The sequence below is a fragment of the Atractosteus spatula genome, chromosome 3, assembly GCF_055471065.1.
Source record: "Atractosteus spatula isolate fAtrSpa1 chromosome 3, fAtrSpa1.hap1, whole genome shotgun sequence".
NCBI classification, from domain to species: domain Eukaryota; kingdom Metazoa; phylum Chordata; class Actinopteri; order Semionotiformes; family Lepisosteidae; genus Atractosteus; species Atractosteus spatula.
The window spans coordinates 32,682,456-32,707,986 of NC_142708.1; the positions used below are offsets into that span (position 1 = coordinate 32,682,456).

The 25,531-nt window shown below is 36.7% G+C and overlaps 1 protein-coding gene across 1 annotated transcript in view; it reads right to left on the reverse strand.

Moving 5' to 3' along the window:
* Window positions 1–25,531, reverse strand: part of serinc5 (serine incorporator 5) — a 47,978-nt gene that overhangs the window by 8,759 nt on the left and 13,688 nt on the right. The window contains exons 3-10 of the mRNA XM_088911900.1: window positions 22,397–22,575; window positions 21,310–21,392; window positions 14,144–14,237; window positions 7,067–7,278; window positions 6,694–6,789; window positions 5,172–5,295; window positions 2,728–2,797; window positions 2,164–2,203 (exon numbers count right to left, since the gene is read on the reverse strand). Coding sequence (XP_088768026.1) covers window positions 2,164–2,203; window positions 2,728–2,797; window positions 5,172–5,295; window positions 6,694–6,789; window positions 7,067–7,278; window positions 14,144–14,237; window positions 21,310–21,392; window positions 22,397–22,575 — 898 coding nt within the window. The remainder of the gene's footprint in view (window positions 1–2,163; window positions 2,204–2,727; window positions 2,798–5,171; window positions 5,296–6,693; window positions 6,790–7,066; window positions 7,279–14,143; window positions 14,238–21,309; window positions 21,393–22,396; window positions 22,576–25,531) is intronic.

The window sequence follows — 25,531 nt, forward strand, 5'->3', positions numbered from 1 at the left end:
TTAGGTTTTTCCCAGGAGGTCTCCCATCCAGGTACTGACCAGGCTCACACCTGCTTAGCTTCAGCATTTTTATTATTATTATTATTAAATGTTATAATTTGATACTGCTATGTATTTTTTAAAATACCATCACCACATTGTCTCTGCATTTAATTGTACTACAAAACTATTTGTTATGTTATTAAGTTCTAATGATTATTATTCATTGCCTGCTGTTATTGAACTCTTATTAATAGATGCTTTGCACATTTTGAGAAGAGCATGAACCATATAATTTATAAAAACACATTAAAGAAGAGTTCTTGAGATTAACTAAGGGCAATATCTCTTTTAAAACATTTAAAATGTTTATCAAGCCTAAATGCACAGGCCTTTGAAAAAACAGAAACTTTTTTCCTTGAGTTTGTTTCCCACCAGCAGAGGGAAGTCTTGTACAAATATTCTTCAATTATTGTTAATCTCATTTACTCCAACACACCTTTTTTGCTTTCCGTTTTCAGCCCAGTCTCTTTGTTTGCACTGCTCTTTCTTAAGATTGCTAGAACATTATTTTATTTTGCATCCTGATTCTTTTTTACTCATGAGAGCTTTGGTAAAAGGGTTAGAACTGCCTTTGTGAAATGTTGTTTCCGGACAATTATGCTGCGTCCAGTCAAGGTATTGGTTTCAAGATAGAGCTTCAGTTACATGGAAAAAATTAGAGGAAAATGTAGTCTCTTAATACTGATTGCAAGATCTGCTTTTCATATTTAATTATATACAGTGGCGCCTAGCGCCTAGTAAAAAGACTTAATAAAACCGGAACAAAATGGTTCTTATATCCTCCTGTTTTTACAATGCTGTCCCTTTGTCAATGCCTGAGCTAGTTAATTACTGTACTTATTGGGTAATTTTCCTACCTACATCTTTGTTCTGCAATGTGTGCACATGAGGTTTGCAGAAACACAGTGCCTCCATTGCTCAACTTTACATAAGTTGTATACTGAATACAAGGGGGATCTCTTAATCTGAGATCCTTATTTAATCCCACATGAGGGTCAACAGTATTTGGAAAAAGGATTTTTTCTCTTGTAGGAAGAAGAAGTTCTAACGATATCATTTGGATAAATTTGAATTGGGGTTCTAAAAGTCCTGACTACCAGTTGATCCATTTTAATTTTATCCATTGCATTTACTTAACCACCCCTCCCCTGTGATGCTTTCTAATGCATGTTATTGACTTGTCTAAGCGTACTCTGTCTTCTCAAGAAGCAATAGGCACATTATTCCATATGGTTTGTAAATGTACTGTACATGTGCTTAGGGAAAAGGTCTGTTCAATGCTATCAATGGTTCATAAGAATAATTTAAGTGGTTATATTACTAAACAATGACTTTCCCTGTCTGTAAGGAGCTTGTCTATTTGCCCCGTAGGTTTCGTCTATAGGTTTCAGGCACAAGGCAAGATACACTCTGGATGGGAAGCCAGTCCATCACAGGGTACACACAGACATGTCATGTGCTCCGTTCCCTCCCACAATCTCAACACATATTAGTAGTCTAAGGTTACTGTTGGCTTCTGGGAAAACTGGCTCTGGTGCAAGTGTATACCTGTCTGTGTTTGTGACTGTGTGTGCCCTGCGATGGACTGGCATCCTATCCTGAGTGTATCCTGCTTTACACCTGTTGCTTGCCAAGGTAGGCTCTGGCTCCCACTTCACTGAATTGGAAGAAGTTTGAAAATGGATGGATTGACTTTCCTTGAGGTTTGAGAATACCAAAAAGATTGTGGCTGGCTGACATTATTCCTACTAAAAGACTAACTGATCTATGTTGGTACCTGCCACACACTTTTTCCAGATGCCACTGAGTCTTTGCCTTCTCGAAGTGGTTCTCATGGAGTTACTCCCTACTGCTCAGGTTGCCAGGGAAAGAGACCTACAATCTTCAGAGACAATGATTGATGGCACAGGGGCTACTAAACCTGTCTTTATAGTTCACTTATAGTTCACTTGCTAGTTTAGTTATTCAGGGTCTCATGGGGTGGGTAGACTCTGGTGGAAGGGGTAGGGTTTAGAGTTTTTTTATTTGTAAACTGGAAATATATTTTTGTGTTAACATTTGTGCTGTGTTGTTCAGTTATCTTAAAATAACCCCTCTATGCATAAAGAAAGTGATAATTACCTTCATCCTCTTGACTGAAACAGAAGCAGCAACGTGCTACCTGTAAGTACAATAAGTAAATGTTAGGACATTTTGAAATGAGAATGAAACACTGAAAACAACAAGCTTAGTCTAAAGAGGCTGCTGACAGTAAAGCACAATCATAGAGGGAGAAAACACCTAAAAAAAGTTAATTAGAAGAAACTTTAAACTTTGTGGGCATATGTGTACCAGCATGTTCAAGCATGGTCAGCAATACCCTGACCACAGTAATAGATGACTCAGTTTGGTAAAAATTCTCTTGGGTTTGAATTTTATAATCCTGTGCAGCACCACAAGATTCAGCACCACAATTATATTTTAATCACGTGAATCGTATTTGAATCATAGTATCATAGGATTTAGGTTAAGTGGGTCCCCTCCTAGAGGTTGTTCAAACCTTAACCCTAACCCTGGCTTGAGCACTTGCAGAACACTTAATTTTTAAAAATCTAAAATGGGTAATGAAAATTGTGCACAACTTGTGGGCAACTGCTTTTATGCCAGCCCTCACCCAGAGGAAGTTTTCAGTGTGCCATACAGTACCTCGTTCTCGGGAACAGGGTTCTTGGATACTCCTAAGGCTGCAGTACTTGATCTTGTAGTAGATGTTAAACTGTAATGAAAACGCAAAATCCAAGTGAAAACACGTTTACGTTTCATTTCTATTTCTCCAAGCAAAGTTTGAACCTTTTCTGTCTTGAAGAATGTACAGTATAACAGCAGAACTACTTCTTGTAGCCAGTTCTTAACCAATTCTCATACGCTAAGCAAGGTTGAGAGTAGTCAGTACTGGAATGGGAAACCTCCTAGGAACACCATGGTGATAAAAAGAGGTATTGGCGGACCAGCTGATGAGCCTCTACCCTCTGGACCAATCAATGTCATTCAATGACAGGGAACACTGTGCTGTAGAAGGCACATGTCCTTGCATGAAACACTTAACCAAGGTCCCGTTTCGAATGTCTCTACAGTGTCTTGGCTAAATTTACTCATGTAAATCTAAACACTTTGGTCTGACCTACTTAAGTCCCATTAAATTCTGGTGAAGCAATTTCCTACGTGTCCACTTGATCTTCTGCCTTGTGTGGTTACTGGCTCACAATGCCTGCTGTTCTTCACTTATTATGTGTTGTACTTGATCATAGGTTATACTGTAGCTTTAGTGGGTCCCCTCCTAAATGCAAAGTGCTTGTGGATCCTTTGAGATGACGAGCACCATTTAAATGCAACTTATTTGTGTGACAATTGTAGTGGTAAAAGGGAATTAGGACAAAAGGAATATGGACCATGATCGGTTTTTACTTTCTGCAGCTGCTTCAGAGACAGCTTAACTGGTTTACACACATCAGGGTTCAATTAGAGAGATTACTGCACGGTAGAATTGTCTCCAAACCTGAAAACGCTTTGAAGCCACTGCAGGGGGTAGCCACAGAATGCAAGTTTTCAAGGGCTTATGTACAAGTAAAGCTACATTTTACATCAGGGCATCAGGGCAGATAAAGAGATGAAACACATAATTACTAATTTTCCAGCTTCTGTGACCTTGGTTCTCAGACTATTTTTTTTATATCCAAGAACACTTGTATCTTGATTCTTACAGTATGCCTTTAGTCTTTCTCTCACAAGTCATTAATTTGTACTACTTCAACCCACTGACTGCCCTACCTTCCTGTATGCCTTTAATAATGCCTTTACATTTTTCTCTGTTTGCATTTGAGTGTGGACATACCTATGGAAATGTATTTACTATTTTGTGCAGATAGCTGTATATGTCTTGGAGGGGGTCAACTCTAGCAACCAGGAAAAATAGAGGGCTTCTCTTTATTATTGTTTCTGGTGAATAACTGAGATTTCCACAGAATTCTGAGGATAAGCAGATGGGGTTTTGTGTACTCCTCTGTACCCCTCTATTCAGTTCTCACTATAAATTACTGAGAAATTACTGAGTGTTTGTTATTTTGCTCACTAGTGGTTATTGATGCTCAATAATATGTTCAATATTATTTCCAGTGCGACCTTGTTTTGGTTTTTATAATAACCATAGGAGTTTTATTGAAATTTGGGTCAGGACAACCATCAACTCTTACAGCTTCGAAAAAAGAAAGTTACTGTGTTTTAGCATTTTTGTCCATGCAGTTTTACTCTTACTAGTAAAATGGGCAAAAAGTTTTTTTTTCTGACAGTTGAAGTTTTAAGTTTTCAATGTGTACTGTGTTTGTGGTGAACATAAAACAAAACTTTTAAGCGCTACGGAATACTAAAAGAAAAAAAATGCAAGATTCCATTATTTTAAAAATGAATGACAAATTCTAAAGTTTATAAATAAATTTCTCACTTCTACTGTCATCGTTCACATGTCTTAGCTTGGCATTATAGGAACTGGAAGATACGAATCAAAGCTATATATAGAGCAGAAGAAGTAGAACTGAGACAGTTTAGCTGTTCAACTGAAAAAGCAGGAAATGGATTACCAAGCACAAGGAAGTGTCTAAATTAATTTGTCAGCTGCTGATAAACCCAGTAAAACCCAGTGAAATATCACGAAATTTGTTGAATAAGCTGTCTGGTGCAGAACTTAACCTTGAGGATGAAGATAACATTCCAAAACACACACAAACAATTGCTAATTGGAATGAGCCAAAAAGCAGCAGCAAGGGCAGTGAATGGGTAGAAGGAATAATGTGAAGAATCACAAGGAAAGGGCAGATTGTTACTTGTATCTATACTTATGTGGGTCAGGTAGAGGCAGTATTTTTCACTCTCAATTTTTAGTGTGTTTAGTGTGTTTATGAAGAGGAAGAACAGTTTTTCTTACTCAATAAATGTTAAAACTATGTAAAGCATACTCAACTGCTTAGTGAGAATAGAACTCTTAATTCTATTTGAGGTCATCAACTTCAGAAATGAAGACCACATTAAATTTGATATGTCTTCATTAATATGTATTGGAATGAAATGAAGGCAAAATAATAAAAGGTCAAACCTACCAGGAATAAACCACACAACCGACCATTATAACTCCACCCAAAATTTTGACGGTATAATTGATATCTGAATCAGTGTTGAAGGGAGGGACACAGATGGTAGTGTTTCTACCTGTTTCATCCACATCTGCAAGGGAATTGAGCACGAATGAATAAACAAAACTTTATTTTACACATGACATATTTTAATCACACCATAAAGCACAAACCTTTAACTGAGCATTGCTGACTTTGCTGACAATAATTTTATGTTAAAGATTCCACTCATCGCTTCAAAGGTGAATCATAAAAATTACAGTTCTATATGACCCACCCATCCACTTTCCAACTACTTAATCTAGTACAGGGTCATGGGGAAGAAGGAGTCTATCCCGGCAAGCAACAGGCACAAGGCAAAGTGGATGGGATGCCAAGGCACACACAGTCACAAACACAGACATGCATACACTTGCATCAGGGCCTATTTTGCCTGAAGCCACCAGTAACCTTAACCTACCTATGTTTTTGGACTGTGGGAGGAAACCGGAGCACCCACAGGAAACCCACGCAAAGACAGGGAGAACATATAAACTCCATGCAGAGAGCACCCGAGATTTACAATTGAACCGAGGACCCCAAGCAGTCAAAGGCAAAAATGGTAACCACTGCACCCCCATGCTGCCCATAAATCTATATAATCTACAAGGTTAATATAAATCAATGGCGTCATCCACAAATTTCTTTGTGAAAGCCGATTCACTAAAAATTCACCAAACTGGCGGCAGTAACACAAGCATGGAAAGAAAGTGATATGATTACTCCTTACATTGAAATAGTTAATCAATACTCTCTGTCAATCTGGGACTAACATCATGCCCAGGCATAATCACTGGTTCTTAAGCCAATCGAATGTCAGTTTTGACTGTTTAGAAGCCCATATCAATGCAAAACAACTCTAAGTAATGCTACTGATCTGGAATTTGCTTTACGGATTACATGTGGTTAATGTGCAATGTCTCTTCTCTAGTGTTTACATATGATAAACTCGCAGACTCTGATCATTGACACAGAAGTATTTGACTTGCACAGACCATGTAACACATACAATTTTGAAATTCTGTTACAGCTAAAACATAAAAAATAAGCTTAACTTACTAATCGTATCAAATGCTTATCTGAATCTGGGGTTGCAAGTGTAAAATGAATCAGAATTGTTTGTAACTTAAACTTATATGCTGTTGTATTATCATAATATAATAAATGGCTTCTTCAGGACAAGCTGTTCTTAAATGTATCAAGTAACATATGATCTTTGTGTGAGCATCACAGGAATGTAAATAATTTTCCTCCTAGGATTCACAGATACATCAAGAAGGCTGTACCAACCTTTGAGTATTATACTTAGTTTACTCAGATGGGCTAATCCAAATATTTCTCCTGTCTCCTTCCCAGTTCTGACAATAAATCTACCTGCCTTGGCTAACAATGTGCAGAAAAGTGAAATCACGAAGACCATGTAGTTCCTTTATGAAATGGCCATACTCACAGTATTCAGCGGGTTTGCTTGCCAGTGCAGAGTATGTGAGGTACATGACATAAACACTGATGACTCCTGACTGCAACAGGCCTGAGTTTGGCTTCACTGCAGGGGGAAGATAATTTTAAGTTAACAAAAGTAACAAACATAACATAAAACGCAAAACATAGGCAAAGCTGACTGACTTTCTCACTTCAAAATGGTGCAGCATCTTTCCAGTAGCAACATGATGGCAAACACTATGCCACTGCAACTACAGCCAATACTGGCCAATGTGGTGGACCAATATCCTATTAAGTGACTTAACATCAATGTTTCCTTTTTTCTCCACTAACCATCTATACACTACATGCATGTTAGAAAGGAATACTTAACTACTCACATTTCTGAACGCATGGCGAGATGGCTAAAAATGACGCAAATAAGCACAAGCTAGAATTGACGCCAAGGAAAATCTTGTTGAGAAAGCAGCCTTCGGCGTGTGTGTGGAAAATAATCATCACAACCAGGGCCCCAACTGCCACCGAGTACAGAATCAGGGTGTTCAGAGCCAGGGCCGCGTACCACAGTCTGTTGTGCTTGGTGCCTGATGTCCTGAAAGAGGAAACAGATAAGGGCATGGTGAGATTAAAAAAAAAGGCAATAGAAGCAGAAGAACTGCAATTCAAACAGACATAGCTAAGTGAGAATTTACTAAAATAAACTTTTCCTAAAGCTAAGTGAAAAGATATTCTTGTGCCTTACTGAAAAAATCCATTGCCTCTTTTTAACCTAGGTATATACAAGGTTTATAAAATGCATGTATGGTGTAATATTATAGATTATCAGACATTTAGATCTAGTTCTCTTGCAATCCAGAGAGTAATTCTTGTCCCCCAAGAAAAAAAAAAATCTCATTACTCTCTAATTAAAACAAAGTAGAAAATCAGACATCAAAGTAGACATCAATCTGGACCTAATCAGCAACACAAATGCTGTTTTGTACTGACATAACACTGCTGTACCCATCACCAGTGGGCAAATCTTAGAAAATCCTATTACATAACATTTCAAATTTTCCTCTCAACACAAGCCACCACTAACCATTAACACTGTTAATGTACAAGCATTCTCCGATGTAAAAAAAACATTGTGGGAATCTGGACAATTTTGTTGAGGTTTTTTTTTTCAAGAAAACCCCTGGATCAATTAGCTACCAACTATAACTGAACTTAAGCAACATTAGAAGGGCTCTTTCCTTTTTCCATAGAATCCACGATATTTTATCTACTATTTAAATTCAGTGAATAGATCCCAATACTAGCAGAAAATGTTAAAGTAACTGGCAACTGATTAAATGATTACAGTGCCTACTGAATACTGTACTTCTGACAGGCACAAAAATCCATTTCTACATGTTTAATTAAAAACTTTCCATTTGCTATTAATTGAACGCATTTGAAATCTTTCCAGCTTTATACTGTGTTTGGATTTATTTTGTCAAAAGATATGACTCTGGTTTTGCCATCTTGACATTTGGATGTTTTTTTTTTATTTCCTTACCACTTCAATTATGATAGTCAAATGGGTAAACAAACATTTTAAAGTGCTAACGGTTGTTATATTCAATAGTCACCGTTTACTTGAAGATATTAAAAAGCTTTCACCAGAATGGTAATGTGTTCATAAACCATCACCAGGGACTGTGAACTCAGGGGTATCATCTCTGAAGTTCATCTCCATCTGGCAGACTTCCTGAGTATGCATCATTTCCTATCGGGTCTATGAAAGACATTTTCTCAGAAGTTTCCTTCTCACTAACACTTCTTTCCCGCTCTAATTTTAGTGCTCCAATCTACTGTATATTTTGTATTTCCACTAACAAGTAAACGAGTGTTATCTTTGGATTTTATTCCAAGGTTGTAACACACTCTCTCTTTTAAACTAGGGAAGAAAATGAATCTCTTTTGTGCACACTGCAAGACTGCTGCGTGCTTCCTGGCGGGAGGCTGGATTTCAGCCAAGGCTGAAGTTTTCCATCCACTTTTAATAAACATTTCCAAGGAAAACAATCGGACAGGGCACTGAGCCCTGCTCCACTCTTTGGCTTTCAAAATTCAATACTGTAAACCCTAAACATACAGTACCCATAAGGTGAAGTCCACTTGTCATAAAGGATTAACTACCAAATTAACCCTCTTACCTGTACAGCTTTTTTTCTGATTGTGAAATCACAGGTGCATGGGATTTATTTTTTTCATTTTCTGTGGAACTGCTGCAACATACAACTGTCTGTCACTCTAACACAGACAGGAAAAGTTAAATTAAATCAACCCCTTCCTCGGGTTCTCTCATTTTAGGAGGCATATACAGTCAAAAACAAATTTTATGACAAAACTATGGCATATGATCCTTGATTTTAAGATTCCTATTTATGGTACAGATGTTGGCCAGGTGCAACAAAGAATGTTTCTATTTACATAACAGTATTACGGTTATTAGGTCTGTACTTTTATGAGATCAGCAGCTAGTGAATGGGGAAAGGTTTTTCAAATATTTTGGCAAAAGGATCACCAGAGTCCATAGAAGACTAATGAGAAAAAAAAAAACATGTATTTGCAGAGGACTGTATATCTATATATATTTTGTATATATATATTTTGCTTTAAAGGCAACAGGTCTGTATACAGGTTTCCATCATGCTAACACTTCATAATAAGCAGATTGCCTAAAACAGTCAAAACACTTGTAGCTTGTAAAGCTAGTTTTAGCCTTCCAATGGGAAATACAAAAGAGTCGTCTTATGTCCAGTGTCCAGAAACAAATGTGGTCAACACTACAATCTATAAAAAAATATATAATAACCTTATTATAGCATTAGGTCTTATAGTAACGTCTTGTTCTGAGGATCAAATGGATGTTTGGTATGGGAAATAAACTTTTTTGGCTGCACTGAATGAAAAATATATACTGTACCAACACAAACTAAAATAATTAAGGAGTTTTCATTATCACCGAGTCTCTGTGAACAACATAATCCATTCCAAATGAGAAAATTTAACATTGCTGAATGTCAAAAGCCGTGGTAGATTATCTACGCACTCCAACAAATGACCTGGAGTTTCATTATAAGCTTCTAGTTTGTTTTAATCTGTTTTAGGAAGAGAATGCGCAACTGAAAAACACTTTTTTGGGTTTTCACAGCCCAGTAGACTACGGACAGGACCAAATCAAAACTTGTACTTCTCACCATCAACAGTAAATCCAGTAGTTTGTGGCATTTTGATTAAAAATGTGTTTCTACAAAAAGGAAATTAACGAATCAAGCAACAGGTAAGCAGTTTTTGATTGATGAATAGGTCAAGGCTTTGAAGTTGTTTTTGCCTATAGAAGAAAATGTAGAGCAAATTTAGAAACAAATAGTTTTATTTTGCTTTTCAAGTCCTCTTTGTTATTTCTCAAAAACTGAAGAATCATTCACAATCTCCTTTAAAATGTATTCAAATAACATCTGTAGCCTGATGAACCCAGCCCTTCTACACACAGTAAGTACAGTAATTTGTTGTTGAAGCATGGAGCATTTTAGAGGTGAAACAGGAGTAAGACTACTTCAAATAAATCACCAGGATCTGATGGTATGTTTCCAGTTGTCCATTTCACTCAGGTGAGGGGTAATACACAACTACAAAATAATACAAAATGGCAATAAGCTGAGTTAAATAGTGAAAGGTATCACTACAAAACAGGATACATTAAGTGACAAATGAAAATATAGAAGTACCAAGCATTACATGAAGAAATAATATGTATTATAAATACAAAATTTGTCTCACTAGTCTTGAAGCCTGTGTAAGCCTTGGTGTTTATGCTGACATAATTTTGTTCACCTCTATACAATGTAGGGAAGTGATAAGAAAGGCAAGCACAATTCTAAGATTCATAGTGTCCGAACAAGAACATAAGAACAGCTACAAAAGAGAGGAAACCATTCAGCGCACCTAGCCTGTTTTGTAGTTAGTAGTTAATGGACCCAAGGAACTTGTTCAGTTGTTTTGTTCAAAAGAAACCAGGTGTAAAGCAGCAAATGTCAGTATCAGTCTGACCTGCGGATACTTAGATTAGAGACAGTTTAGAGAGAAAATCAGTGCAGACAATTCACACACTGTGTGAGAATGAAATCTGCTGCAGCTCTTTGGAGAAAGAAGGCAGGAGAAGTCATTTAATGATTTAATCTCAGGATAGTCACAGAGATCTGAGTCTGAGGATTAAGTTAGACCATTTGTTCTGAAAGAAGAAGGCCTGCTTTCTCTTACAGAAGTTAGGATAGGAAGGGAGAAGCATGGTTCGCTGTTATTTCATAAGGTTTAGAAAAAGGTTAAGGTACAGATCAAGTTAGGTTGGGAAGGTCCAGTATGGTCCATGAAGCACTGGTCCGGACCAGTTAGGCAGACCCATCACAGCAGAGTATCAGCTTTAACAATGAAGTGGGACACATGTATCGGCACACATTCAATGTTATAGTTAGTGCTTAATTGTGTTGTGGAATGTATTAAATAATCACTGGAACATTTTAACTATGCACTTTCAGGATCGTTACCAAAAGGCCTCAAGGTCTTTAAAAAAAAGAGATAAAATCAGTCTTCATAAAAGCAGCAGTGATTGGATTGCTTCTAATGAGGTTCAGAGAAGTACTGTACTGATCACCTTCAAAGAACAAGACAAAATCTGCCTGAGCCAGAAACAAACTAACCTATCACAGACTACATGAGGATGTGCTGTATAAATGATTTACAGGACAGACCCGGTGCTGTGATATTGTGTGTATTGAGCTCAATAAATACTGAATCAGCAGAAGACTGTCTCCTGCTCTTCTACCGAAGAATTTCCCACAACAAAACAACATTGCTGGGTTGTTCTATACTCCAACTACCCTAAAAAAGTGCCTTCTGCCATCAGTTTCACTGTTCATCCTGAAGAAGCTGCTGGTTTCAATTTGTAGATATTTGACATTTGTCTTCTCTGTTCAAGACTAAAACAGAATGCATCTGGTTGCTCTTCTTTTGACTGATTCCAGAGCAGCAATACCTTTGTATAAGGTGGTGACCAAAATCGTCCACAATATTTTAAATGAGACCTTACTTACTAGTGTGTTCTAGATCCCTGTGTCATGCTCTCCCCTGGCGCCCTGCAGGGTGAGCTAGCATTAACATGGCAGCCAGGCACTGCTTCTCCCACCTGTCACTCAGCACCAGTTGCCATGGACACCAGGTTCACAGAAGACCTGAATAACCTGGAGATTTTACAACCTTGCCCACTTCAGGTGATTCAGGGGTATTTAAAAGCTGCTCTTTTAGGGAGTTCCAACTCTAAGCCTCTAGACGTCTGTATTCTCTGAGTTCCTTGATTTCCTCCCGTGCTTTGTTGCAATTCTGACCTCTGCATTACTATCTCATTCCAGGATCACACTCTGGTTTAGTATTTATAAAGTATTTATCTTGGTTTGGACCCTGGCTTGTTTTGACCATTTCCCAAACTATCAATTTTTGCTTCGGACCTGGTTCTTTGGATTCACTGGCTTTGACACCCATGCCTGCTCAACCACAAACTTGAACCGCATTCCTTCCCTGAGTTCCTAGCCTGCTGCAGCACTGCTCGTCTCTTCTTAAAACTCGCAGATCTGCTGCTTTAAATTCTACAACTTTAACGATGTATTCAAACATTTTCCCTTTTTATTGATTCACGACATTGTGTTGAAGATTTAAGTGATGTATCGACATAAACAGACGTTTCCCATAATAATACAGAACTGTCTCATTCCACTGCCTGAGGCATGTTGTTGATGTCTTCCCATGTGAATGTTTCCTGTTATCTTCCCGGAAATATTATATTTCATCCTTCATAGTTCTTTGGCTGTTATGGTGCTAAAAAACATTTTATATTTTATTTTAGCCAGCACTGCAACATTCCTTTCAATTTCTCTCCTGGCCTTTCTAAGTTTTACGTATGTTTGCAATTCATAGTATGCTTCACATTAATTGGATCCCATTATATTTTCACCATTTTATCAAATATTTATTTTCCTAAATTAATTTGTTGCATGTCAACCATTTTCTTTTTTGCTGCTGATGTTCCTACAGATCTTTCCCAGTCCATGCGGGGAAAGTTGAAGTCTCCTAATAAAAACTACTATTTATTTTGCAGGGAAATTCTTGATTTCATTATGCAGTGTTAAATTATAATCAACATTAGCATTTGGCGGTCTACAGAATAGGTCTAACATTATACATTTGGAATCATTTCTTACTAACCCACATAAATTAAGAGATTCTTGATTCCTCTAGTTTTAGTTCCTGGGCCTGCTAGCTCCTTTTGATATACTGTTCTACACCCCCCACTCCTCTATCTTTCCTATCTCTCCAAGACAGTGCATGTATTCACTAATGTTACATTCACCTTCATCATTTTTGCTTAACCATGGTTCTGTGATTCCAGGATAATCAAAATTGCACGCTAATGGTAGCTTTTATCTAATCAAATTTGTTTCTAATACTCCTAGTATTTAGGTATAAGCATTTAATTAACAGATCATTTGTTTCATTTTTCATTTTGGTTTTCACTTAATCTCAGCTCTCCATGTAACTTTTTTTAATTTTATTTTTGTTCCACCCCCTTCCAGAAATTTAAATTCTTCTGGATTTCATTATGGAAAACATATCAAGAGTCTTAAAGCACAGTAAAACCATTACAAAAGATTGTTTTTTATGATCATCCAAGCCTTCAATTTTCCCAAATAGATTTTTCTCCAAGTCCTTCTCCACAAGGGTTCAAAGTGCATTAATTATACTCACTTGTTATTAAAACCTATTAAAAACAGAAGCAAATGGAAGGTGGCAACACTAAAAACTCAATAGACAAAAACACTCCTGACCTGGATATTACAGGTGAGATTAAAAAATGACACTTAAAATATTTACAATGGACTTTTTCAATGTTTACAAAAGACAGGAATGTGTGTCTATGTAAAATGTTTGTGTCAGTTTTGATTGTTGCAGCAGCTAATAGTGTCAATAAATCAAGTACAACAGAGATGTAATACAGGTTCCACATGAGTGTGTTTTTCTCTGTTGTTTGTAACGATTCCATCATCATACAGTACATAGTAAGGAAAATAATCATTCAAAAGTCAATTTTAGTTTTGGTATACACCATTCGGAACATCTATTATTTAATACATGTTTAATAACTCAAACAAAAGTTACTTTCAGATTAGCACAAGGTGTTCATAAAATTTAATTTAGGCTCAAATGTTTGACCTTTCCATAACTTCCTGCTCCAATGGAGCTCCTTTTTCATATCAGCATTGCATATAATTCTACACAACCTGAAGGAGAAACAAAGGTCCTTCTGAACACAGAAGCAAGAAAGAAACAAACATGTCTGCAGACGCCATTATTATGCAATGAGAAACGCCAAATCTTACCAGTTTTTGTTCCATTTGTGGGCAAACTCCACCAGGAGGAAAAGCTGTATTACCAAGAATATAAATCCTCCTGCTGCCCCTACATAGCGCCAAACTGTAATCAAAGCACAAAAACATTAATATGAATAATGTAGACCTTGGAAGACAATTAAGTTTATACTCATTAATATTTACAGTGGCTTTCAACTATTTATAATATATAGAAACTTATGACACACCACTGACTTTCCAATTTGTCAAGTGGTGTAGTTTATAATCAGCATCACTACAACAGAAAGCTCCATATAAAAGTAGTCTGATTTGTAGGGCGTGAAAGGCGTAAAGACAGTTACACAGCCTTCCTATCCACTGGAGTGACATTGATTGAAGAAATCTAAAACTTTTCAAGGTAAACCTTATTAAATTCATCCTTAGAAAAAATCATTGAATAATTAGAAAGCTATATTTGGTTGGTCTTGGTTTAAAGCATAGCTTCATTAACAAAAAAAATCAAGGAAGAACACGATTTTACACAGCTATATAACCTTCAAAACAGTACACTGAAAAGGGTGTGGGAGAAATCCAAGTAGCTTTATGTATGACTACTCTTGCAAAGAAAACTATTACATGAAATAGAGGCTAATAACTCTGGCATTCAAACACTTAGTGGGTTAACTGCATATCTGAATCTGAGCTGCTCATATACTAAATCACTCAATACCTGATTTAATATAAAGCTCTGTAACAGTAAGAAGAGCAGATTTCATTCAATGAACGATGTAAAATTTCATCATGCCAGATGCGAGCGAGAAACAGTACTAGGATTATTAGGCATCTTCCAATAAAACAGCACTATTTCCTTGAATTATAATCACAAACTAGAAGCTCATTAACTGTTCTCCAAGGATTTCCTTGCAATTAAACCAGCTTAGGATCATCATCTTCAAGGTAGAGTCAGTTTTTCCTCATTTCTATCAAGATCACAGATGCAAAATGCACACTAGGACACAGAGGTATGAGGAACCACCTAAACACACAGTTAATGAAAAAAGGCTTCACAATACGCTTCACAAATAGCAATTAGCTCATCTCTGTCTGAAATTTTGGAGTAAGATGTACAGTAATTGATCTGAAATCATCCTCATTTCAGAAGCAACAAAGCTTTTTTAAAATTATTTTATGGCCTATCACTGACGCTACAAGTCTGAACTCACTTTTACCAAAAGCGGATTCACTCTCACATAAAAGTCAAATTGAAAATAACAACACAAATTAGAACTATTTTGAATCTGTATGAGCTTGCATGAGTTGCTATAATGTACAGTATGAGCTTTTCCATTAGAACAGGTGAACCATTTACCATCGTTTTCATTTACGTAAAGAGCAAATCTGAAAAATACAGAAATGCTTAATGACTACTTTTTTCAAATGATCCAGTAGTAGACTTACCCACAACTGGCACTATTCACATCTGAAAGGAAATTGTTCTACTTTGTAGCAGGATTCACAAACGCTGAGCTGAGCACTGAGACACAGGCACGGCCTCCAAGAAATGGTCAAAATTTAAATGAATAGGGATCTCTCATGGGGCTCTCGCATCCGATCAAAAACAAAAACAACTGCTGGATGAGTCTGAGTCTCATTCACTCGAATCCAGGCCTAAGGTCTTCACTGACTGTGACTGGGAGTAGACACACAATGGGATAAGACTGCTGAAATCTGGCAGGGGTTCATATCTTCTGGAGGGCCTTTGGCACATCATCAGCCCCCATCACTACACAAATGTCCATGGATGTTATAAATAAGAACTGTTTACATTTTTCCCTTCATAATGCTTTGTTTTAACCAGTCCAGGATTGTGGCATTAAAAAAAGAGGATGTTTTGGAGACATGTGCGTCTTGGAGAGAATGTGGGAGGTTTCCCTGCATCTCCCTGGGGTAGCATGGATCTGCCCTGAAATGCTAGGTTGAAAAAACAAGATCGTATTCCAAAGGCACAAAAGGGGAAGATTAACAATTCTTAAATTCAGATTTTTTTTTCTAAACTGACTGCTATAATAATAATAATAATAATAATAATAATAATAAACTTTATTTTATATAGCGCCTTTAAAGGTGGCTTCTCAAAGCGCTTTACAGGATGACAATAACAATAAATAAGAAGACTACAACAATAAATAAGAAGAATTCAAAAGATAAGACACAATTACAATTACAACAATACAACAATAACAATAGAGGAGACCATGGAAGGTGGTACTAAGAAGAGCAGAGGGGTGAAGAATGGAACCAGTTAAGTAAAGGCTTTTCTGAAGAAGAAGGTTTTGAGTCTGGATTTGAAGGAGTTTAGAGAAGGTGACTCTCTGATATCCTTGGGCAAAGAGTTCCAGAGCTTGGGGGCATAGCAGGAGAAGGCCCTGTCACCCATACAATGTAGACGGGCTTGGGGGACAGTAAGGAGGGCAGAATTTGAAGAGCGGAGGTTGCGAGGTGGGGAGTAGGGCGATAATAGTTCAGACAGGTATTGAGGTGCCAAGCCATGTAGAGCCTTATAGGTGAGCATGAGGATTTTAAAGTCTACGCGGAATTTGACCGGAAGCCAGTGCAAGGACTCCAGGATAGGAGTAATGTGAACACTTGCACTAGACCTGGTCAGGATTCTGGCTGCTGAATTTTGGACATACTGCAGCTTGTTCAGAGTAGATTTAGATACCCCACCGAGTAGAGCATTGCAGTAGTCAATTCGAGAGAATACAAATATGTTGATCAGCTTTTCAGCCACAATTAATGATAGCATAGGTTGTAGTCTTGCAATATTTCTAAGGTGAAAAAAAGATGTTTTGACAGTATTCTGTACATGTGGGTCGAATGTTAAGCCAGAATCTAATATAACCCCAAGGTTTTTCAATTTTGATTGAAGCTCAAGTACAGAGCCATCTACAGATAGGGTTACAGGACTGGCTTTACGAAGTTGATGGGGGGTACCAATAAGCATGACTTCAGTCTTGTCACAGTTAAGATGAAGGAAGTTTTGAGTCAGAGATGCAATTAGATAGAATAGAGACAGCCACATCAGTGTCAGGTTTGGTATGGATGTATATTTGAGTATCGTCAGCATAAAAATGAAAGCTGAGGCCATGTGATCTTAAAAGCTGACCACGTGGGAACATGTAAATGCTGAAGAGCAAGGGGCCCAGTATTGAGCCCTGGGGGACACCAGACTTGACAAGACCAATTTCAGACCTGTACCCATTGAGAGAGACAAAGTGACAGCGATCAGTGAGGTAAGATTTAAACCATTTGAGGGCAGTGTCAGAAACTCCAAACAGTCTCGAGACGAGAAAGTAAGGTGTTATGGTCAACAGTGTCAAAGGCAGCACTGAGATCAAGAAGGATGAGTATGGAAAGAGAACTAGAATCAGAAACTATTAGGAGATCGTTGGTGACTTTGACCAGGGCGGTTTCTGTGCTGTGAAGTTGACGGAAGCCAGATTGGAGGGGTTCGAAAAGGTTGTTTGTCATGAGGTGGTTATGTAACTGAAGTGTGACAGCACGTTCTAGAATTTTAGAGAGAAAGGGTAAGTTGGAGATGGGGCGAAAGTCGTTAAGATTGTCGAGAGCCATGTTAGGCTTCTTTGGCACGGGGGTAATGGCAGCAGTTTTGAGGACTGTTGGTACAATGCCAGTGCTCAAGGATTCATGTATAATATTGAGGACAATGGGACAGAGAGAAGAGAAACAGGACTGGAATAAAGTGGTGGGAATGGGATCTAAAATAGATGTGGTGGGTTTCATGTGCGTAACTAGTTTGTTTAGGGATGCTGAGTCAAGAAGAGAGAAGCTGGAGAGACGGGAACCAGAGAAGTTAGATGAGGAGGGAGGAGGCATGGAAATGATATCCGTAGTGGAGAGAATGTGATGCCGGATGTTGTCAATCTTAGAACTAAAGAAATCTAAGAATGTGTTACAAAGTTGTGATGAGGCAGGTAATGTGGTGGGGCAGTTTGGCTTGAGCAGTCTGTTGATGGTGGAGAAAAGATGTCTGGGGTTGTTTTGGTGATTTTCAATGATGTGAGAGAAGTAGGTGGATCTAGCAGACTCTATAGTAACCTTATAATCAGATAAGTAATCTCTCCAGGCTTGATAATGTATATTTAGGCCTGAAAGACGCCACCTTCGCTCAAGTTTGCGAGAGGCTGCCTTCATGCATCGTATTCATGCAGCTATCACAGTTCTCCAATTTATTAGTCTTCTATAAAGTGCCCCCCTTTCAAGCACTTAACACATAAATCAGAATAATTGCTTACACCTGTATTCTCTCTAGTGCAGGGAGAAGAGTTCCAACTACTGGTTAATGTATAGCATCAATTCTTCATTCTTAACAGAGCAGCCTTTCATCCCAATACCGGGATGATTTACATTACTATATTTCTGAGATCGGATAAGATCAGGCTGTATGGCAGTAATGATGGCGTTTAAGATCTTAGATTTTTTCTCATTTTAAGGTAACGTAGTTATACCAGTATTTACTGGCAACTAAGCTATTGTCTAATTTGGTCTCGATCTTAATCTTGTCAGCAGGATTACCGATTTCCTTACAGACAGAACTCAGAAGGTAAGAGTCAACAATGCTTTGCCTAACAAGTATATTTTCCCTTACTCTCTGTTCTGTATACAAATGATTGTAAGATTGAAAGAGGTATCCCTTAAGACGCATCATTAAATTTACAGATGATTATTGTTAGTATATAGACTTGGTTGCAGACTCTGTTATTGTTATTTTGTTGCAAGTGGGGCCATGGGCCAGTTGTACATAAGTTTGCCGCAAAACTATATGAAGTTGAATGTCTCAGACCAAAGTTATGGCATATGACTTCAGGAAGAATCCCCAGACCTCCATTTAAACTTACATCAGATTCAAGGGAAAATCAGTGGAAAATAGCAGATATATATATTCTGATTACTTCCCTCAGAACAGAGATGCAGTTTCCCAATCTAAAAACAAACAGGTCCAAGTTCTCATTTATACCTAGGCCACAACCCTGTTCAACATATGATTCTCTTGATATCCATGTTCAGTATATGTGTATTGTTTGTTTGTGTGTTTTTCTTTACTGTCTGCTGCAAAACAAATTGCCCCTTGGAGATAATAAAGACTCCAAATACATATTTTGTATTACAGTATATACAATATATCTAATATACATTAAATACATGTATATTTTAATAACTATATAATAAGAACTCTAAAAAATGCACTAAATGCTATAACACTATCCAGTATGACTGTTTTAGCAAGAATTCATAACTCAATTTTTGTTTTACCCAAATCTTTTTGATTTAAAAAATTGAATACAGAGAGGCTGATTGGATAAACAAATCAATAAATCCTATAAAATACTGCAAACTTGGCAGAAAAAAAAACTGTATAAAACATTTCTTACTGTTATTCTGTATCTTGCAAACTAATCTTATCTGAATCCCAGAATTTGAAGTCATGTTTAAGCAATTCCGTGCCTTCTATTCTAAGGACTTGATGTTTGGGCCAGCATAATAATGCAATTGTGTGGGCTACTCAGTGTACAGTAAAGTGAAAAACATTTTGCTGCAAATAATATGACCCACATATACTTATGTTACAATATGGGATGTAACACAAAGCTAAACTCATGATCATGTGCTAATGTAAAATCACTATAGAAACAAATGACTGTAGAGCTTCTAAATTACTAGATCAGTACACAACCTCATAATGGACTTATACTCACTTAAATTTAAATTGGCTCACTTTTTAAGTAGTGAAATATATGGTTGCCTTTATATTTTCTAAAAATATAAATTACATTGGTAAATGTACATTACCGGTAAAATAGTATAATGGAAACACACAGAAACAGATTTAAAATTACTTTAATAATATTTTGGGAACCCTAAATGGTAGCTATATTTCACATGTAACTTCGATCATGTCTGGAAGTAGAAACCTGACCGGCACTTTGGTGGAGTAAGTGCAAAAAGGGTGCTACAATATTAAATTAAGGAAACTTTAGCTCTTTAATTACTACTCTCATTTTAAAAGATGAACAACTACTACCTTAGAAGTAGAAGGTAAAAGAAACAGACTTTTTACTAAGTTTTTTTTTCTTTTTCTACAACTATAAAAAACCTAGTTTATCAAGGTTTGGAGGGCTGTATCACAAAAGATTTTTTGAAAATAAAATTGAGTTAGTAAACAAGCACTTGAAATATTTCATCTGTATTCTAATCAATGTAATGCTAGTCAATACAGCAGAAGAAAAAGCTACTGCTAGGAAACCAGTGATTTGCTGTAGTGTGGACACCCTTAACTGTTCATATACAATCTATTTTGGACAGGGAATAAGACTCACAAAAAGGTGAACAAAACTAAGAAAAAAAATGTAATAAAAAACAGATTATGATATTCCTTAGCTGTGCACTAAAAAAGATTTCAGGAAAAGAGATATACATACAACTGTATATAAAAAAGATATATAGAGTATAAAGAAAGTAATCAGAATTTAACCACACTACTACAAAAAAAGCACAAGAAAAAAATTAGAGTTAAAGCCTCAAATATTTACCTCAGAATCCTACCATTCATATTCCCACAAATTCAAACATAATTTAATTCTTAGCTTTGTTTAAATATCTATCCAGGGCCGATTAATTCTGCTTCCCTCCCTGGAGACTTCATAACGAAGACAATAAGCAAAACATTCTCAAAGTCTGTCTAGAACAACGCTGGGGTGACACAAGCAATTTGTAGTTGCAGTTTTGTTTGGGTAAACAATTAAACATCCTGCTGAAGCTCAGCAGCACCGACCTCAGCACAGACCTCTTTAAAGAGTTGAAAGAAGAGGAAATTGAGTGCAGACGAAGTGTCTTGTGCAATGGTTTACAAAGAAGAACTTGTTAAATGAATCTCAGTCCTTAAAAACAGGTACTGTCTGACATTCCCAATACTGCAACAGTGAAAAAGTAGAAAAAAAGGAGAATGAGAGAATTGTCTCTTGTCACTATCAGTTCAAAAATGCTAATAAAAAGTAATGATAATTCTAGAAAAAAAGGAAATAAATATAAGCTTTTTAATAATGAACCTTGTGCAGTATTATGAAGCAATATGTATTATGAAGCAATATGAAAACAACAGAAGAAAAAAACAGTACCTTGAAGAAATGTATCTTGGTCAGGAATGAAGAATGCACCTGTACAGCAGCCAAGCAAAGCCAGAAATTTAAAGAACCAGAATCTGCGTAAAAATATTTAGAAAAAACAGAAGTTACTGATACAACATCATTCATTCTACTGGGACCCTTCAATACCATCTATACCAACCCTAGTGAACTAATACAATTATATAGGAACTTCATTATTTCACAGAACTCTCAAGGAGAAAGGTTACTTTTAAAAAAAAAGGTGGAGTGATAGCACTAAATGCTGCTTAACAGTTTTCATATGACCTGCAAAGTTTATTTGACCAAATATGACTTATTGAGCTTTCAGGTAGTGGATGACTGGGAGATTTTTTAACAAAACCCTTTTATACAATCACCTCCATCTTCCCACTCATTCCAACCAAAGGACACCTAAACAAAAATCAGATAGCTACACCCCCTGTCTTTAGTGCAATACTATCCAATTCTATTTATAAAACTCCATCATTAAATACTGTGCGACTTCTTAATTAATTTGCTGAAAACTATCATGGATCTAGAATCATTGTCTAGTTGCAATGAGCACGATAACTGGACACTCCACCTTGTTATTTGCCCATTAGAAGAGTGGCTCTCGTCCCTCTATTTTTGCACTAGTTACAGGACAGTACCCTCTCCCTCACACTGAACAATGAAAGATGGAAAGATTTCTGTGCACATGAAAAATTCATGGGTATCAGAATGCCTAACCCCTTATTGTGAAGAACCTTTATTTAATTATATACCTTTTTTCTTGCAAGAAGAAAAAAAAACATCATTAAAGCAAACTGAGGTGGTTCCTTTGGTAGCCATTTTTGCATTAAGAAGAAGAAACAGTTCATCACTTCATATTTTATTTTTGACAGGTTTTCGTTTCATTGCAGCACATCTGCACAATTTAAGACCATTAAAGGATGTGACAACCAAAATTGGCTGTTTTTAGTGTCCTGGGAGTCACATACACACATTTGTTAAATCCAGTGGCAAAAGAAATGGATGAATTTAAGCATCTACATGGTGCAGTTTTTTAATGGCATTTTCAATGGCTGTGTTTACATACCCATTGTGAATGTATGCTCGACATCCTCTGTTGTTGTTAACTTTGAGGGTGAAAACAAAGAGGAGGAAGAAGAAGCAGGCCATCCCAAAGCAAACCTTGTACACAGCTGAGTAGCCTACCAGCATCTCACAGTTCTCCCCTGCTTGGATGTGTGAGCACAGCTCAGAATAGTAAGGGATCTGTAAAACAAACAAAAACAGGGTATATGCATTGAAATACATCCTATCATGTGACATTACATCCTGTACAACACAAGACTCCTGGAAACCTGCAAAAAACCTGTAAATTACCTCAGAGGCCTATAGTCCCACTGTCTCAATGCACAGGGTTCTGAGGGATTCAGACTCCAGAGATTTGGATATTAAAAAGTATAAAATCATTGTCAATAATGCTCTGTCAAAAACCAGTTTAAAAATCATCCACTGTTGCTTCAGTGCTTACGGTTTTGGTTTTGTTATGTGAAACCAAAGGTGCTGTTGTGGTGTCCTCATTACCAAACCAGATTTTGAAAGTAGTCACCGTTCTGTCATTTGCCTCTGAATGTACATTGTTTTTGAACAACAGATGAACCACTAACAGAGGGGAATAAAGGGGTTATTCTTAAAACCTAGCATTTAATTGTGCATTTTCTGAATAATAAATATGGTTGACTGGCAATGGTTTTTACCAGCAAGAAAAATACCATGTACTCAAACTTGAGCCTAAATTCGGAAAAAAAAACACCTTTCCAATTTACAGCAGAATTGTGCAATAGTGTAATTGAAAAACTATACTTTTGTATTATGAAACAATTCCGATTAGGCTGTACCACAGCATTACTGTAATGTGCTAATAAATATTTGTGATTTGTTCACTCCTTTTTTTTCCTTACAAAGGCAAAGTCTGTGTTTACATCAAACAGTATATAATTACAGAACCTTAATATTTATAATCATGTCGCCATTATTTGTTAAATCATGTTTAGATTAGTCAGTTATGACAAATGCAGCATTTATTGTAATGTGATTTTTCTCTTTTGAAGAGGTCACATATTATTTATATTTTACAAGCGGAAAAAAATAGCTTTCTCTGCCTTTTGTTTTGTATTAATTTGAAATCCACAAGCTGTTACCACATCACCAGCAGCTCTGTTTTTTATCAGTTGCTTGACTCGCTGTGAATTCTGTCACATTTAATGTGCTAATACTTCATGATCATTATTTGCATACTACAACACATTATCTGCATTATTTATACAGATCGTGGGTTTAAAAAGCCCTCACAAAGTTTTAACAGACCAATATGGACATGTTGTCTATTTCTCTACATAGGACTAACCCTTCACTCACTACATTAAAAAAAAAATATAAGGACCCTCTAGTAAAATTAGTAGCAGGCTCTGTCAGTTTCTGGCAATGTAAATTTAACTGGAGGAGCACGAAACACTTCATTTTCAACCTTTCTAAATACTAATGAACGCGGAGAGGTTTTCAGTTCAAATCCACAAACCTCTGCTCCCATAACAGCTTCAACTCCAGTTCAACTCAATGAAGATAAATTAGACTGCAAATATTTCAGTATATTGTGGAACACACAATGTCCTATTAAATCTTTTCTTTCTGCTCTCAGAGGAACAACACACTATTCAGTTTACTTCCTAATATTTTGGCCAGTGAGGGTATAAAAGATGAGTATAAAAAATGGGATTATGTGTTTCAAGAATTACCTTGCACTGTTTTTTTCCTGTTATATTTTCTCTGTTTGCGGAATTTTGCACAGTTTTGATTACTTGATTACATGTTATTTATGTTATTACGTTACTGTTATTGCTATTGTGTTACTGTCTATTGTCTTATCTTCTGTCCTATTTATATAATGCACCTGAGTGACTAATGAGAAACACTTTTCATTATACTATGCACCTGTGTAAGTTTAATGACAATAAAGTTGAATTGAATTGAATAATCAGTGTAAAGCAATGCAGCTTTAAAAAGCAAACATGCTAATTTGCCGGTGAGCGGGGTCACTGATACTACAAAAGTTGCAACTGAGAGCCAAAAAGGCAAAAACAAGAAGCAATTTCCATTCTTTAACCTTGCTGTTTTCCCATAAAACGTACAAGCCATCAGATGAAAAGACCTAATTGTATCCACAAGAAATATTTTCAGCCCAGATTGAGCTGAAAAAGAAAATTAAGCACCACCCAAACACTCCTTCAACAGAGAAGGTATGCAGAGTCTCCTAATTCACTTTCAGCACTGCCAAAAAAGAGGAATGAATAAATCATTAGGTTAATTTGAAGGAGCTGGTCTTCCATTAACTGGAAAGAATGGTTCAGTGAGTCAAAAAAAAAACTTGTGTGGCCATGAAATTCAAGTTCTGCATTGTGAAAGTGTAAGCCGCAGACTGGAATTTCCATCTCATTTACAAATGAAATGCGAATCGATGGTAGTTTTTTCAATTGAAATACAGATCATCCGAACTTCAGCGTCTCATCCTACATCCTCAAGAGAACATAATCAAAAGGTTTTCCAGTCTTCTATTAAACAAAATGTGCTTTTGGTTTTACAAAAAATGAAGAAAAAAAACAACAACACAGAAGATGCCTGGGAGATAAATTCACAAACAGAAGCCAATATTTAATCCACAATCAGGAATAACAACAAATCACCAAAATAAAGAGAAATGTATTACAAAATTGTCTTTTTCTTATATTTTTAAAGTTCAGGAGTTAGCTAAATGTTTGCCCCTCCCAGAAGAATTACCTTATTCCAACAGTTCACAACAATGGGCATTGTCTCAAGTGTTTACACAGCTGTCCTCTGCACTTGAGCCAGTAAACATAGCTGAAGGTCCAAGGCCCAGATAATCAAAAGAATGGTACTAATTGTTAATTCAGGCCAAAAACATTAAGTCAGCCCTCTTTGAACTTAAATATTTAACAGTGACAGGGCATTCCTAGTGAGGTCATAAAGCTAGCCTTTCCTTGGAACTTTATTTGCTTCTAAATTAGAAAGACAGGTGACTTATACAAACCAATGAATTGTAAAGATTCAGTACACACACAGAGAACCACCAAGAATATGTCGCCATGGAAAGTTTCCATGCAGTTGTATGCCATGTCACTTCATCTAAGTTTAAGTTTCTTGGACACTG